The 15,834-nt window shown below is 45.0% G+C and overlaps 1 protein-coding gene across 1 annotated transcript in view; it reads right to left on the reverse strand.

Moving 5' to 3' along the window:
• FRMD1 (FERM domain containing 1) overlaps positions 1-15,510 on the reverse strand; it is a 32,518-nt gene extending 17,008 nt beyond the window's left edge. The window contains exons 1-3 of the mRNA XM_009633990.2: positions 15,415-15,510; positions 9,977-10,067; positions 1,417-1,496 (exon numbers count right to left, since the gene is read on the reverse strand). Coding sequence (XP_009632285.1) covers positions 1,417-1,496; positions 9,977-10,067; positions 15,415-15,510 — 267 coding nt within the window. The remainder of the gene's footprint in view (positions 1-1,416; positions 1,497-9,976; positions 10,068-15,414) is intronic.
• Between the last annotated feature and the right edge of the window lie 324 nt (positions 15,511-15,834).

Here is a 15,834-nt window from a genome sequence, read left to right on the forward strand (position 1 = left end):
AAACAGGAAAAAAAAAAAAAAAAAAAAAAAAATTAAGGTGGGAAAGAAAAAAAAAAAAAAAAGGAACATTTTCACTTACTGGCTCATTCTCTCATCTTCCCTACTTTGCCACTCACTTTGTGTGTGTTCATAACAGTAACTTTACTCGCACAGGCAGTTCCAAGGCTTTCTTGGTCAGACCCATCTCACTGGGAGAAGGTACATGGCATGTCACGCACATCTGATGCAGACAGCAACTTCTTGATCATCACGGAAATATTTACATTTTATTTCTGGAACTTGTTCATAGTCACCCTATTTTATCGGCTGGACTGGGCTTTCCACCTGAAATGTCTTCATAGGAATTAAATCCCTGTCTGCTAACCCAGTCCGGCAGCCTAACTCCTCACAGACTTCAGTACTGCCAATGGCAACTCATTCAGCCTTTTATGATTCACCTCACGCCAGAGGTTCGACACTTACCCTGACTTAAAAAGTGTTGCAAGAATCCAGCCTCAAAGCAACCACAAAGCGCACCCCATCCCGAGGTGACCAGAAACACCAGGTGCCCCGGGAAACCCTCACTGGCTGGGCAGACAGCCCTCCGCACGACTGGCAGGCATCTCTGAAGTAACCCTCGCTTTTTTGGGAGAAGCAGTATGGGGTAAGAGAGATCCCTGAATCTCACTAGTCATCTGCAAACTTCTTTAAGCAGCAGAAATGGCAAGCGTGCCTACTCTGCAAAAGAAAACCCTTAAGGAAGGTGGAAAAAGTCATAATGAGCTAATTAAGATATCTGAATGTAATTGCATACTACACTTTGTTCTAGGCTGCAGCTCCTTTAATAATGACACACACAAACAGGCATTATCATGTCTGAATGACCGGCACTAAACAATTACATAGGCTTGTCTTTATTTCATGTAGCTTTCTCCTCCCTCAACAGGGCTGGCTAGCCTTAAAGAACTAAGACTCTTTTCGAACAAAATATCCTTCCTCTTGAACAAAATATCCTTCCTCTCGCTCCACTGTCCTTTTGTGTGTACTCTGGGAGAGTTGCAGCTCCAGCCCTCTCCCTCATACCAGGTTCAAGTCACAAAAGGTCATTTTAGGCTGTTCTGCTTAAGGATAACAACGAGGTCTCCAGACTCTTCACAGGCTCAGCCAAGTTCAAAAGGAAGACACTGACCAACTGACCTTCTCCACTCCTGTAGCAGCTAAGCAGGAACCACGTGGCTACTATTGCTCAGGTGAAGTTGTGTAAGGGGCCGTTTAATTAATTGTACAGCCGTGCCCAAGTCACTGCATCTTGCTACTGAACAGCATTCTGCAGACTATCTTCAAGAAATGTTTTGTGGACCTTAGTTTAAGAGCTTTCATTTCACTGTGTAGTCCAATACCAAAGCAATAGCCTCTGAAATTAAACATCTGTCTTACTTTGGTGGTCTCTTTCTTCCATTCTTTTGAAAAGTATTTGCTAAGCTTCTGCTCCAGGTCTATAAAAACATATTCATTATCTGAAAGACAAAAGGAAAAAGCATTTCATGTTAAAGAGTTAGAAATTCTCATTCATTAAATACTTAGATGACTATACAAGTTGTTTCCAAACAATATATTTCAAAACAAAGCTGACCAGGGAATAAACAGGGCAGGGAAAAAGAGAAGGCACTGAGTCTCTTCAGTGTGTGTGCTGCTCCAGATAGTATGGAAGGAAGATCGTCTATGCCTTGATCCAAGACATGCTGAGCTAAAAGTTTCATAAACGCCTTAGCCAGAAATGCAGAATTCTTGCTTTATAATCAAGAAACCACTTACAGAAGGGAAACATCATCTTACCAAGCTAATTGTACTGTCAGTTTAGAGGATTCAGGGTTTTATTATTATTAAACAAGCAAGCCCTACCCAAACTTCCATTCTGTCATCATGTAGCACCATAGTCCAGTGTGGCATAAGCAAGTGGACAGAGTCAGGTATTTGACAGGTTTCATCCTCTACATGTGAATAGGATCCTCTGAAATGGTGAGAAGGAGGACGACCAAACCCAAATTGCCCTCTTCAGAAGGTCTGGCGTCTCCTGCTCACACCCAACTTCTTTCATAGAGCAAAAAATATGAATGAAAGGAAGGGAAACCTGGCCTGCCTCAAAGGACCAGAACTTGCTCTCCACCCAGGTGAGGGTGAACAAGAGACAGCCTGGACAGCACATTGTCTTGAAAGAACTCTGTGTTGCTTTCAAAGCCAGTGTTTTGTAACACTGCTTACCAATTATCAAATCCAACCAACTAAGCCAGTGAAAGGTTTTTCCCCCAGTCTTCTCAATTCTTAAAAAAAGACCTGATGGGTGTTTCAGGCTTCAGTGGCAATGCCAGCTGAGCACATTCACCTGACCCTCTACTCTTTGGTCTTGCCCAGGAAAGTGTTTTGACAGGTGACAGAAGTGCCACATTGAAGAACTTCTTCCTTAGATGGGATAGAAGCAGGAAAAAAAAAAAGGGGGGGGGGGGAAGAGAGGGGGAAAAAACAATAATAATAATAAAAAAAAAAAAGAATCCTACATAAAACAACCTTCTGCCCCTGAAGACCAGCCCAGAATTCAAAGCTTTAGCTGTTGCTTTCTGAAGTCAAAGAAAAAAAAAAAGTAACGGGAAAATAAAGGTGAAACTTTTCTAATGGAGATTTACAACCAAACCAGAGGCTGCGCTTGTGTCTGTACAGCAGATGAAGGACTGGCAGACACCAGCATCACAGCAGGTGTTCAAGGGGACTCTGAGCTACCTCGCAGCCATCCTCCCAGAGCATTCCAGTTCCTTACAGGGGCAGATACAGCAAATACTTCCTTTGCAAGCTTTTAAAAAACAAGCAAAACCTCCTTCACCACCTCCTTCAGCTTCCACCTCAAGTGAGAGAAACCACACCTGCTGCTAGCCAGAATTGGTCCACATACCACACTAACAGGAAGCCTTGTGTAAAATACCAGTAACACTGGACACAAAGAGGGCAATACCCCAAAAGTCCTGTTTTCATCTCTGTGGTCTTTCCTGCATTGTCCTGATCGCAGCTGTGATTTTAATATAATTACACTGCTGTTTACCATGTTGCTTGACATGTCACGTACACATACAACAGAGTATTTAACAGCGCTGTTGAAACTTCCATACAGAAATCCTGAGAATTTAGCAGCGGGAATTTAAGTGCTGTAGTACACAAGGTGTTTTGCTATTTTGACAAGGAGAGGAGGGGGTTTTAGCATCACAGAGACTGCATCTTGTACCTGCCTCTTCACTTAAGCCTGTAAGATAGGGCAGCTGGGGGGTTATGCTGGCCCCAACCCTTGCTTCTCTAAGTCCATTAAGATCAGATAACGCTGCCTTGAAAAGGCTGATAGAAGTCCTAGTCAGCGAGAGAGATGGATTTGGTCCATCTCTTGGACTTGCCTCTGTCCCTTGTCAGCTGCCAAGCTGATAAGCGTCTCTCTGTAAACCTTTTCTTAAAGAGTAAATAAAAGCTCATTTAGGAAGCAATTGCACAGCAAGCAACAGGAGTGGGATAGCACGAGCACAGCACCCAGTCCCTCCCTGGGCTTCAGCAGTCCCAGGGCAGAGTCCTCACTCCGCTACAGGCTCCTGCAGTGGGACTGGGGCTGCTCCTGATGGCACAGCAGTGCTGGGTAAAGCCTGTATCTGTTCTGCCCACACACCACCATGTTTAGTTGCCATCTTGTAAAGAGGGTAGGGACCTGCATGGCTGTAACAAGCTGTGGGGTCAGCTTTCCCTTCTCGCTCAGGAATGATCCCATGCCCAGAGGCATTTAGGGAAATATGTGAATTATTCCTCAGCCATGATGGAAAGATGGCAACAGCAAGCGTGGTGAGCCATCCCATCACACACGGATACTGGAACAGAAAGGGGGAAAGGATGACAGAGCAATTCCACTGTAGTAAAGCCATTTGTTACTCATACCCTACAGCCCCTATTTATCTCTGTCATGTTAATTCGGTTAGAGAGATGACTCTGGGAGGGCCCAGATGCCAAGCCTGAGGACTCCAGGTCATTATCATGTCTACTGAGAGGTGCACATAAACCCCAAGAGTAAGCCAGGCCGAAGGAGGAGGACACTCAGATGTATCAGCTCTCCCTGGGAGTCCCACTCCTCCCCAGCCCAGCCCAGCATCCTCCCTCCCGTGCAAGAATGCAGTGCTGCATCCCTGCCTTAATGAAGTTAATATTGCTGGAATGTCAACCTGCAGTGTAAGCCTCCATCTACAAAAAACAAAGAGGTATTTCCCTCCCCAGCTCCATGTGGGTTGTGGGGTTTTTTTCCCTTAAACTGGATTAGTGGTGAAACTTAAAGAGATCTTTTGCCAGATGCTAAAACCCTCTCTGGTTTGAAAACGAGCATCTCTAACAGAGGTGAGGACATCAAATTGCAGCACCGCAGAGCAGTGCTGTAAAGGACAGTATAGAAATGCGCAGATTCCCTTGCCTTTCCAGGGAAGAACATATCCAATCTGTGGATCCAAACAGGGCTGGATACTCAGCAGGTAAAAACTGTCATTGCTTCTCTGGCCTCAGCTGAAGTACAACAACTGAAAGGTACTAAGAAACTGGCTCAGAAGCACGCACGCATGCAAATACACACCCGTCCACCTGAGCTGCTGACACTGCATTGTTGAATCTTTTCTCAGCACTGTCAGCGAGCCTAAAAATATATCAGCTTCTCTTAAAAGGTTCCCTCACATGTGTGTGTACAGGTACCAAACCTGGCACAGCACACCAGTGCACTGCACTGCAATCCCAAGGAACACATCTGGACAGCCAGCTAGTTTGCAGTAATGCAATTTACACATTTCTCCCCATTTCAGCTTTTAAGAGCCCTCAAATGAAATGGAAAGTTTGTGCTGTAAAAAAATCTCACTCCACATTAAGCAGTCACCAGAAATGCAAACATTCCAGAGCTCCTTCTCTGCAAAATTAGCTTAGCACATTTACATATTTAAGCAAATATAGGACACACATTGTTGCAAAAAAATAATGGGCCAGGTCTCCACTCAGTAAAAAGTGACACAGTTCCAGTGAGTGATGCAGATTTACAATAGGCATTATTTACACTGCAGAGAAAAATGGGAATATAAAGTTATGTCTGTAATACAGGGTCAAATCAGTTCTGAGTCATTGTTACTCTGAAAGACATTATTTTGCATTAACCAGTGCCTCCTTGTTTCATTTTTTAAGAAAGGTAAGCTCCCTGCAGAAGAGGTAAGTAATGGTGATAAGTAATGGTGAACGCCAATAACCTGTTCTCCTCCTGGACCCATTTTGGGCTAGGGGCACTGAGAAATTCCACAGAGGTTAAGTCCTGTCCTACCAAGAGGCAGAGCTCAGGCCCCACTGGCAGCCAGGAACAGCCCATTAACTCCTTTGGTTGAGTCAGGTATATTTTAATATTATAACTATTTAGACAGTCCAGAACATTAGGATTCAAATAAAACAGGAATTAGCGCAAAGCCAAACTTCCACATAGAAAACATTTTCTGCCTTAAAGAGAAGGGGGGGAAAAAAATTATCCTTGGCTATAGCACTTAACTTCTCCCAGATGCTCAAGAAGCCTTGTGGCAACACCAATATTTCCCTCAAGAGGCAACAGGAAGGAGAATGGGAGCAGAACAGAAGGATGGTGGGGCTAGGGGAGAGCTAAAGCTTAAAAAACCCCCAGCACTCAAAAATACCTCACAACCCATGCTGTAGACATCACATAACCTGTTTAACTTCACCAAATACCAGCATGGATTTTTTTTGTCTGTTTATAGAAGAGCCAGCTACGCACTTCTTCTGCATGTGGAGCTTCCCAGGCTTCCAAGTGCTAGCGGCCTGGGAACATCACTATCCACATGGCATCTCCTCCCACCACCCCTACGTACCTTCTTGAAGCTCCTGGTATTACCTTTCAAGCCAACAAAGAAATCTCATCTGCTTTTCAGTACCCAGTTGATTAGTTTCCCAAAGGGTATAGAAAAACTCTCTTCAGGATAACCTTGTGGTTTTGGCTTTAGCTGGAAAGTACACATATCCCAAGTGAAGGGATAGTGAAGGGAATAACCACAACAGAGGCTGTGAATAAAGCAAGGGAGGTCCTGGCTGAGGTTGCTTTACATGGGATGGACAGAAGGTATGTGGAGGGAAGAATGAAAGGAGGCAATATCAATAAGCCCAAGGTCGTGTAGCCTTAGGAACTGTTGAGGTCTGAAGGCTGAGATAAAGGCTCAGTCATTTCTGACAAAGGATAGGCACTGAAGGAATTTTATGTTGGCATCTTACAGTCAGCAACAAAGCATGCCCAGGCAAAGATCTTTGGACTTTTGGCAGTGTCACAGGGGATTCTTGTGCACACAAAATGCTGCAGAACCATTTCCACCGCTGCCCATCCAGGGGCAAAGAAACCCCGTGCAGTTCTCAGGCAGAGCACTTGGCTGGGTGTTGTACTGATACTGAAGGAGAAACAACTGACAGCAGGTACAGGCAAAAAAAACCTCCCTAGGAAGAGACCATGTAAGTACTTCCAAGGGGTATTATATACTTTTTGAGCACCTGAACCCCTGCAACTCCCTCTAGGTAGCACATTTCTGCATATGTTTTTCTTACATTGCCTTTAACTCATCTGAGGTATCAAAGTCATTATAATAGAGCTGTATCTTGGGTTAGATTACAGAAGAAATTTACAAGGGAGATGCAATTATCCAAGCTGATTTAAGGGAGGAGAGGCAGAAGCAGGGATAGGGGGGAAAGACATCATAAGTGGGTATTTTGGAGAATTTCTGTTGTCATCTGTCTTAAGAGACCCCTTGTTATTATAGATACCCACATAATATAAAGATAACATGGTAACATATTCCATCCATGAAACTGAAGGATATACAGATGCAGAAGAGTTAACTGGAGACAGAGGGGTCTTGGCAGAGTTAACTAGCAAGCTCCTTGCCTAAGCATGTGCTGGGAGGCATGGGTCTGGCAAGGTGAACAGTCATAGCTGTAATAACTGAAGGATGATCCTTGAGGCAGGGGAACTGCAGCAAAGGGATTTGGTTCTGTTAGAAAGCCAGCCTGACAAACTGGTAAGAGGACACACAGAGACAGTGGCAGGGTATAGGAACTGCAGGGCTGCTCCTTCCCAGCCGAAGGCTTCCATCTGCTTGGGTCAAGCCAGGTTTGCTCCTAGAAAGGAGAAGCCCAAGATTCAGGATTGCAGGGATCTGGGTTATAACAACAAAGGAGGCCTGGCTGTTCTTTGTCTGCTGACAATGAGTTTTGGTTTAAAAAAATTGAATCGCGTCGCTGCATACACTTTCTGATAACAAGAGAGAAACCTCCTGCAGGGCACTAGATAAGGTTGACCCTGCAGGAGGAGCAGCATTATAAGACCCAGCTGCTGAAGCCTATGGAGCCAGCTTGAACCTAGCAGAGTTGCAGGGTCTTTCACTGAGCAAACTACAAGACAAAAACGCACTTCAGCAGCAGCAGCACACAAGATATAGCCTGCTTGATGATCTGTGACAAAACCAGAAAAGGCAACATGTCCCAAGCTTTGTGCCAGGGTGGCTTCCCATTAATATATATTCCTGAACTTAATTTTCAAAGGTATCAAATTCTTCTTATAGATGCAAGCCTTTTCCCCCCCAATACAGTTGGCTGAAGGGGTTTTAGCCTTGAAAATAAAAAAGCTCAAGAGCAAAAGGGGTGAAAAATTCTGTTCTGCCACCACTGTTGTTATCTTAAATCCTGAAGCTTGCCCTCAGCATCTGTTACAGTCAGAAGTGAAGGCAACAGATTTAGGCAAGGACTGCTGGAAGACGCTCTCCAAGACCTAGAGCTTAGATCTCACAGCATTCATGGTTTGCAGTTCGCACAGTGCCTTGTGGTGCTCTTTTCATTTTTGCCACACGTAGGGGTTAAACTTGTGTTTATGATTAAGGAGCCCAACCTCTCCCCCTCACACACATACTTACTATGAGACCAACTGAGTATTAGTCTATCTGTACAATGTCTGCAGGTCAAATGGGCTCCTAATCCAGATAATCCACCCAGTGTGATTGATTACAGTTCTGTAGAAATCCCTTAATTTTCATTCTCTTGCCACTGCTGACAGTCAGGGTTTTGTTGACAAATTAGCAGCAAGGTAATGGATGCAGGTGGATTAGAATACCTTGTTCTGCATATGGAAGCATGACACTGCCGAAAATAAATACACATTAAGAAACTGGGAAATATACCCTTATTAAAACAGGGCAGTTTGTTAAAAAAATGACATCTTAGAGCTGCAGCATAGAGAGGTGAAAGCACGATGCAGAAGAGGAATACTTTGGTCTGAAATTCAGAGGCTTCCTCTCCAGTTTTCAGACATCTAACCCACACTTGCCTCACAGACCAGCCCCCCGCCTTCCCTTCGCAGGCTCTGCAGGATGTACACCAACAACCTGACAGGGCTGCTTCCCTTTCTTGAGATGATAGCTTGCCATGAAAGCAAAAATCCCTGAAAAGGAGGCAATGCCTTAAAGGCTACTTCCAAATGCCAGAGAGAGAGTGTGCTGCGTTTGCAATAGAAGGAAGACTTCACTTACCTCTGGCAGCAAGGGAGATGATCAAGGGATGATCAGCAAGGGAGGGAAGGAAAAAGCAGGGTATAGAAAATATGAAACAAGAAAGATAGGAAGGGGGGAAAAAAGTGAAAGAAACATGAGGAACACAGGAGAAGAGCACCTACTTGAAAGAAAATGGGAATGAAATCATCCTGTCTTACAGGGGAGGACAGCAGCTCTGATTTCACCCAAGTCATCCTGCAAGTGGAATAGGCAAAAACCTGTCTTATAAAAAGGCAGTGGCAGGGGATGACTCTTGGGAACACAGTTGATTTATGAAAAAAAGTTTGGAGCATTCAGGTCTTCCTCACATAAAAAAACCCACCAAACATGTGCTGGTTTAAATGCATGGATATTTGTTACTAACTGGCTTACCTGCATTGACGGTATCTCTTAGAGACTCTGTAAGTCTTACAGAGATAAACAGCTTGCACTGGTTTGAGTGCGGTGCTCAAAAAAAGCAAAAGTGCTTAGAGAATAAGAGCAGAAAGGAAATGAGACAAGTAAACTTGTAAGAAACTATTTTATCTCACATACTCGTAAGGACACAAAAGAGACCTTGTTTAGAAGGACTCATAAAAGACTATTCTCATTTCAATGAAAGAATATCTGAGGTTGCAGTAGCAAATAATAACACACTTGAGAAAAATTTGAGGGAAGAAAAGTCCTTTCTATGGTTTTGGAGATGCAGGGAGGCAGGATAAAGAGGACAACAGATCCGTTTCTAATTATTGTAGGGAGGTGCCAATGCACACACCATCTGAGAAATAGAGTATCTCGTATCAGTCTGCTCCTTTAAAGCATCATCTTACACTCTTCCCTGGTCAATACTAAGCCATAGGACCAAGCAGACTGGACTTCAACCCATGGACTAAGAAGTTTTGTATTTCCCAGGCAATATTTCAAAACCCAATGTCCCCCATACATGCATTCAGTCCCCTCAAACCATTTGAGTTTCCTCCCCCTGGTGCCACATTCTTTGCATGTGGCTTCAGAAAAGTAACACTTTCAGCCCCAAAGTCCTTTTAAAATTCACCTCCTGTTCCACTACTGACAGTTTTGAATTCAGTGACAAATATGTTAGCCAGCAACTCAGCTACAGGAGAGAAAGAAAGCCCCACAAAGAGGTGGAACGTAAGAACAAAGGGGTAGAACAAAAGCCCCCCCTTCTACCAATTTGTCTGCCCACATACCAAAGATCAAAAGAGCTCTGAGAAGCCTGTGCATAATCTACATACTTTGTGACCTTATTACAATCAAATTCCCCGCAGGCACGGCCGCTGTGTATATATGCACACACTGTAAATGCACAAGCAGGTCTGTGGACGTTTGCCAAGTCATTTGCTCTGTGCATTGAGTTTGCTTACTTTTAACAATGCTGAGGCCAAAGAAGTGAGGCTCTTTAATCTTCACTAAATCACAAACTTGCTGAAAGAGCTCCTGTCCAGTGGCTTTGACCTGAAAGAAACAACCAATCAACGTTACAGATGGCTCACACACCTGGATGGAGCAATTCTCCTTCTTTACATCGGCCAATATATTGTTGGGTACCAGAGGAATAAAAAAAAAAAAAAAAAAAAAAAAATCCCAAAACCAAAAAACCAAACAACCCCACAGAACAAGCTTTGTTTTCAGTATTGTTATTACCACAGCATAATAATCAACATGTTATTCTCCCTCCTTCACAGTGCAAAGTGGCTCTGCTCAGTAAGACATGAGTTCCAAGTTCCCTATCTATTGTCATCTTTGTATAAGAATTTGGAGCACTGCTGGAGTCCTAGTTTGGTGCAGTACCTTACCAGGCTATTTATAGGTGCTCTTACAAAAAGTGTTTGTAATCAGAAATGAAAATACTACTCTCTTGCAGAATTTTTTGAACAGTTAAGAGAAAAAACAAAAAAGAAAACTTTCATTCAGAACTAAAACAAAAGTATACAAACAAACCCAAGATTGCATGGTTTGAGCAGAAGTAGCTCGTGGATTAGGGAGGAGGTTGCTCTGTACCCCTCATGGAAGAGCTTGTTCTGTCCCCTGCTGACTCCTGGTCACACAGCAATTAACATCTTCATCTTCTGAAGCTGTCACCGATAGCCTGTAAGCTCCTGCCCATTTCCATGCCACACTGGGACCTTCCAGTACCTTTGCCCCGCATAATGCTGTGCACGCACTGAGGAAGCACTGGGAAAGCAGAGCTGCCAGCATACACTCCTGCAGAGGACCAAAGGCTGGGCAGTATTTGCACGCACGGCACAGGGCAAGAGCACACTGTGGTATTGCGGCACAGCTACCAAAGATGCTGTTCTAGCAGGGCAGCTCAGAGCACAGGCTCCTCCAGCAAAAGCGTGATTCTGGCTACCTGTGTGTGCAGACCTGGATGTGTACTATGATCAGAAAATTTCCCCACTAAACATCCACCCACCTACAGCCTCATTTTCCCCTGCCCCATCGCACCACCCCATGAGCACAGGCAGACAGACAACCGCAGGCACAAACAAAACCCCGCAACCCTTGCAGGCACAGGGGAAGGAGTTTTGAGCAAGAGCAGGTGGGGAGAGCACACCACCAACAACACAGACAAGCTGAGCCCAGCCCTGGGTGCTACCAGCTGTAGCTGCGAAATGGGCCAGAACCTCTGAATTTCGTTACGCCACTGCTGGATGATGCAGATGAGCAGCAGCAGCCGCCTTCCTAAGGGGGGACAGTGCAGTGCTACCTTCACAGCAGCAAAGACGACGGGGCAGAAGTCAACTACTGAACTCTCCTACAAACTGATCACCGACGTCAAACTAATTGCCACCATAATTCTTCAAACCTTTTTAGTGCAGGCATGCCACACTCCCCAGAAACTGGCTGCGCTCCCCTCTCTGCCCCAGGATGTACCATGTCACTAGACAAAGACAATGGGAAACTGGAGGTCATTTAAGTACTCATTTCTTTCTATTTGACAAGGCACCACTAGCCTGCCACTCACTACCACTTTATTGGGAGCTTTGAAACCTGCGCTACACCAATACACACGTGCGTGTGCATGTATGTGCTTTGGGAGGGGAGGAGGTACTGCACAGTTCTGATAAGACTCAAAACCACATCTGGGCCTTATTATGGGTCTCTGTGTGAGACTGCACCCTTACGGTCTCACACCTAAACGCAGTATATGCTCAGCTGCCAAGAACACATGGTGGGAAGGGACAGTTGGGCACAGATCTGCCTCCTTTCTCAAGGAAGCAAGCTCTGAGCATGTCCTCCTACCTGGGAAGGACTCACTAAGCAAGAGGTGACCTACCCCTAGCCAGAATGGTTATGTGCTTACAAGAGTCACTGTCAGCACAGGACTCTATGTAAAAGCTGTAAGATTAGATGAATTTTTTAAGTGGCATGTTTCACACCTAAGAGAAGAAAAACCTGCTTTAAGCTATTTAGTTCTAGGGCATTGAGTGCTTCAATGTTTTGTGACACTCAGCTCTAAAGCAGCGATTTAATCGGATTTCTTGCACAGCAGGTATGTGAGCTACCACCTCGTCCATTCTTCTTCTGACACTTCCCTTCTGTACCCAGTTTTACTCCCAGCCTTCAAGGCTATGTAATACCATTTACACCTGCAATGACTGTTCTCTCCTCCTGCCCTCCCCTCTGCTCAAAGCAACCAACACTTCCCTTTGCATTTTTCATCTGCGTGCTTCTCTTTGGACTTTCTTCCCTTTGCATATGGTTCCTGTGCCAAGCTCCTTCCCAGACATGCCATGAATCATTCATTCCCCCGATACTCAGCTTTGCCCCATGTCAGACTCAGAGCTTCTTTACACGTGAAATTTAGTCCAAAGTCAAGTGCAAGTTTACAGAAGGCAAGTGCTATTCCAATGACATTCTGTGTGCCAATATTCATTTTGGTTACCTATCTCTATTTTTCTCAGTCCATATGCTCCCCAGAAAATTTTCAGAAACCTAGTCATAAAAACTAGTTTATATTGATCAACAGGTTCAAAACTGTCAGGGAGATATGCCACAATGCTGCCAGATAAACAAAACTGAAATGGATACCACTTCAAGATCTTTGGTGCAACTGATACAATTTTTAGGTGCACCATTCTTGCTCACAGCCTGCTTAAGCTCCCTGGTGCTCATACTCCATCTCCCCACTGGGGCTGCCTGGAGCAAGGCAGGCTGCTCTGCTCTGATGACCATTCTCCCCAGTAGAAACCTCCCACTTTGCCTTGCCATCCTTGGGGTGGCTGGTGAACTGCAGCAGCCAATAGTTCTCCTCACTGCTCTCCTCCTCTTGTTCACAGTTGGTCCCAGGAAGACAGTTTTCCTCATCACCATCCCCTCAAATTCATCTATACATCCAGAAAGGTGGACACCAAAGATAATTGAGAGATACTCAATTATGGGGGAAAGAACTTTAAAATGGCTTCTGCTCTTCTCTTCAACAGCACTGTCTGTGAAGGGCATAAGACAAACACTTTTTAAAGAGCAGGCTTCAATCTACATGTGACCACATAAAACACATATAGGTAAACTCTTATCTGGAAGGGTGGAATTTATATGGAGAGGTGAGAAAGGAATTACCTGCATAAACATTGTGCTTATCATGGGAAGGATCTATAATTTATTCTGCTGGAAGGATAACCATTCCTACCTACCTCACTGAGCTGCAAGCTTGTTTACTATTTGCATTCCACACTGAAGAGGTTAAAAGGCTTTGGAAACCTTAAGTAGTGGCGTTATTATTCTAATAAATGCACAAAGTATGATCTGTGGTTGTGCTAATTAAATCTGGGTCTACCAACATCACTAGAAAATTGCCTTGATGTTCCTTTAAAAAAAAAATATACATATCTCCAGCTGCAAAATCTTAATTTTTGTTGTTGTTTTGAAGAGGTGTTGTGGTAAAGACAGAAGCTAAATGAAAAGCTGGTTTTGGTGACTTGCCCAGCTGTAGCAGGTCATGTTTCACTCTCTATGCAATTAGGACACAACTGTGCATCGAGGTCTCATGTTTTGGCTCAGGCAGCTATTCTTTTTCACACACAGGCATCTCCACATACATATTTTCCCAACTTCCCAGCCGCCAAAGCAAGGGACAGCAGAAGCAAGGAGAGTAAATATCTTTAAAAGGGCTACCGAGGGGTGCTGTGGCAGGGACTCCTCTGTGGGATAAGGCAGAGATGCTCAAGGTGCCCCAACTCTTTGGAGGGGCAGCAGGCAAGAATGAGGGGGACATGACACCTTCCCTCTGTCCCTGCCAGCCCTCAATATGAAAGACCGCTTCTTATGCTTATTAAATACCCTGGATGTATTTAAAAGACACGTAGATGTGGCACTTAGGGACATGGTTTAGTGGTGGACTTGGCAGCATTAAGTTTATGGTTGGACTCAATGATCTTGGGGGTCTTTTCCAACCTAAATGATTCTATGATTTTATGATAAACTGCATGCATCCGGGATTGACCGTATGATCTAAGCACAGCCTAAACTTAATACGGTGGTGCGTGATGCAGTGGTGGAGGAACAGCTGTGTGCCCAGCTTGGGCATGGCCACAGCAAGAAGCGGTGACAGCATCAGCCCTGCTGCCACACTGCCCTCCTGCACCCCAGTCCGCACCATCCCCATGGCAGGGTGGGCTCCGCTATCTCAGATCTTTAGCGTCCCTGATAAAAGCTATAAGAAGGTGAAATTTAGGGTCAGCCACAACAGACCATTACCCAGGTCTGCACACCTGCCACCAAGAACTTAATTAAATCTTCATTTTGTGGCTTGCACAAAAGCCAGCAGACTGCAAAAGCTTTCTGGGACAGTAGATGGGCTGGGTTTGAACTGGTAACCTGGAAGCAGAGCCCGGGCAGATTTTGCTGTTAAAGCCTTGTTCTATCCAGCCCTTGTGACTGTTTCAGTTAACGATGCCACACTTAAGCACAGCAGGTAGGAAAATTCCTACATGGATTTTGAAGATTAGCATGCATGGTCTCAAAAGCCACCCTTTCAATCAAGTACTTAAATTAACAGTTCACCTCAACTGTCTTCTCTCCCTCCCCATCCCAGAGGGGGGTGAAAAAAATACCCCACCCAAACCAAAGCAAAACTTCCCCAGCCCGCACATGCTCACAAGAGAGCACTTATCTCTGAGGCTAGCTTATCATCTGAATGTGAAGTGCCTCCGTCAGCTCAGTTTCTCACAAGTTCAAGGAGCCGCCGGCACTGCACAAAGAGGCACCATGCCATGGTGGACACTGCGCCACACTGGGCTGCCAGCTGACCTGGCTCTGCTGTCACTTGTGCACACACACTTGGGCATTTCAAGGGGCGATCAAAGAAATGAAGCTACTTACCTCTTTTTTTTTTTGTGCACAAGTGCTCAAAGGAGGGAGAAAAACCCTCTATGGTTGTTTACTCTGCCTTAGAGTCTTTGAAGAGATCTGCAGACTGTCAAAATCAGAGAAAGCTAAAATGCCAGAGAAACAGTCATGTCTTGGGCACGCTTGCTAAGTCATCAAGGCATTTCAGGTTCAATTTTACAAAAAAAAAAAAAAAAAAGCTAGATTATTATCTGTGGTAAAAATACCAAGAAAGAATACAAAAAAAATGGAGTAACAACAGAAAAAGAGCAGAGGGGACAAAAACACAAATGGGACTTTTAAGGAACTCTGCAAATAAGTTGAAGCTGCCCAAGTAGAAAATGGAGCACCAATTACCCTAAGCTGGCTAATAGCCTTTTGGTCAGCAGACCCGTACCAGGCTTTTGGGAGAACAATGGGAGCTAACAAAACTGAACCCCAGCCGCGGTGCCGCGACCTCCCGGCCACTCACCCCGACGGCTAGGCTGAGCTGCTCCCGGGTGGGCAGGAAGACGCAGACGCTCCGGCTCTCCGGCTGCATCCTGCTGGCCAGCAGCGCCCTGTTCATGGTGAGCAGCTCCGTGGGCGCCACGGTCTCCTCTCCACGTGGGCGTCAAGCTCTCTTCACCCCACACACCTGCTGAGAAGGTGAGAGCATCAGTGCTGTGCTCCTGACAGTGCTGGGAGCAGCCCTACAGCACATTTTCACAGGATGTTTTCTTCCTTGCTGTTTAAACAAAACCAAATTCATCTGGTTTATGGCACCACAGTCAACATTTCCACTGGCATCACAGCATGAACCAGGCAGAGCTGACATTTAAATAGCCCATGAGTCCCCAGAGAGTGTCATAATGCAATTGGGTCTCCTTAGAATAACAAACCAGACTTGAGG

The sequence above is a fragment of the Egretta garzetta genome, unplaced genomic scaffold, assembly GCF_000687185.1.
Source record: "Egretta garzetta isolate BGI_Z169 unplaced genomic scaffold, ASM68718v1 scaffold122, whole genome shotgun sequence".
In the NCBI taxonomy this organism is placed as follows: domain Eukaryota; kingdom Metazoa; phylum Chordata; class Aves; order Pelecaniformes; family Ardeidae; genus Egretta; species Egretta garzetta.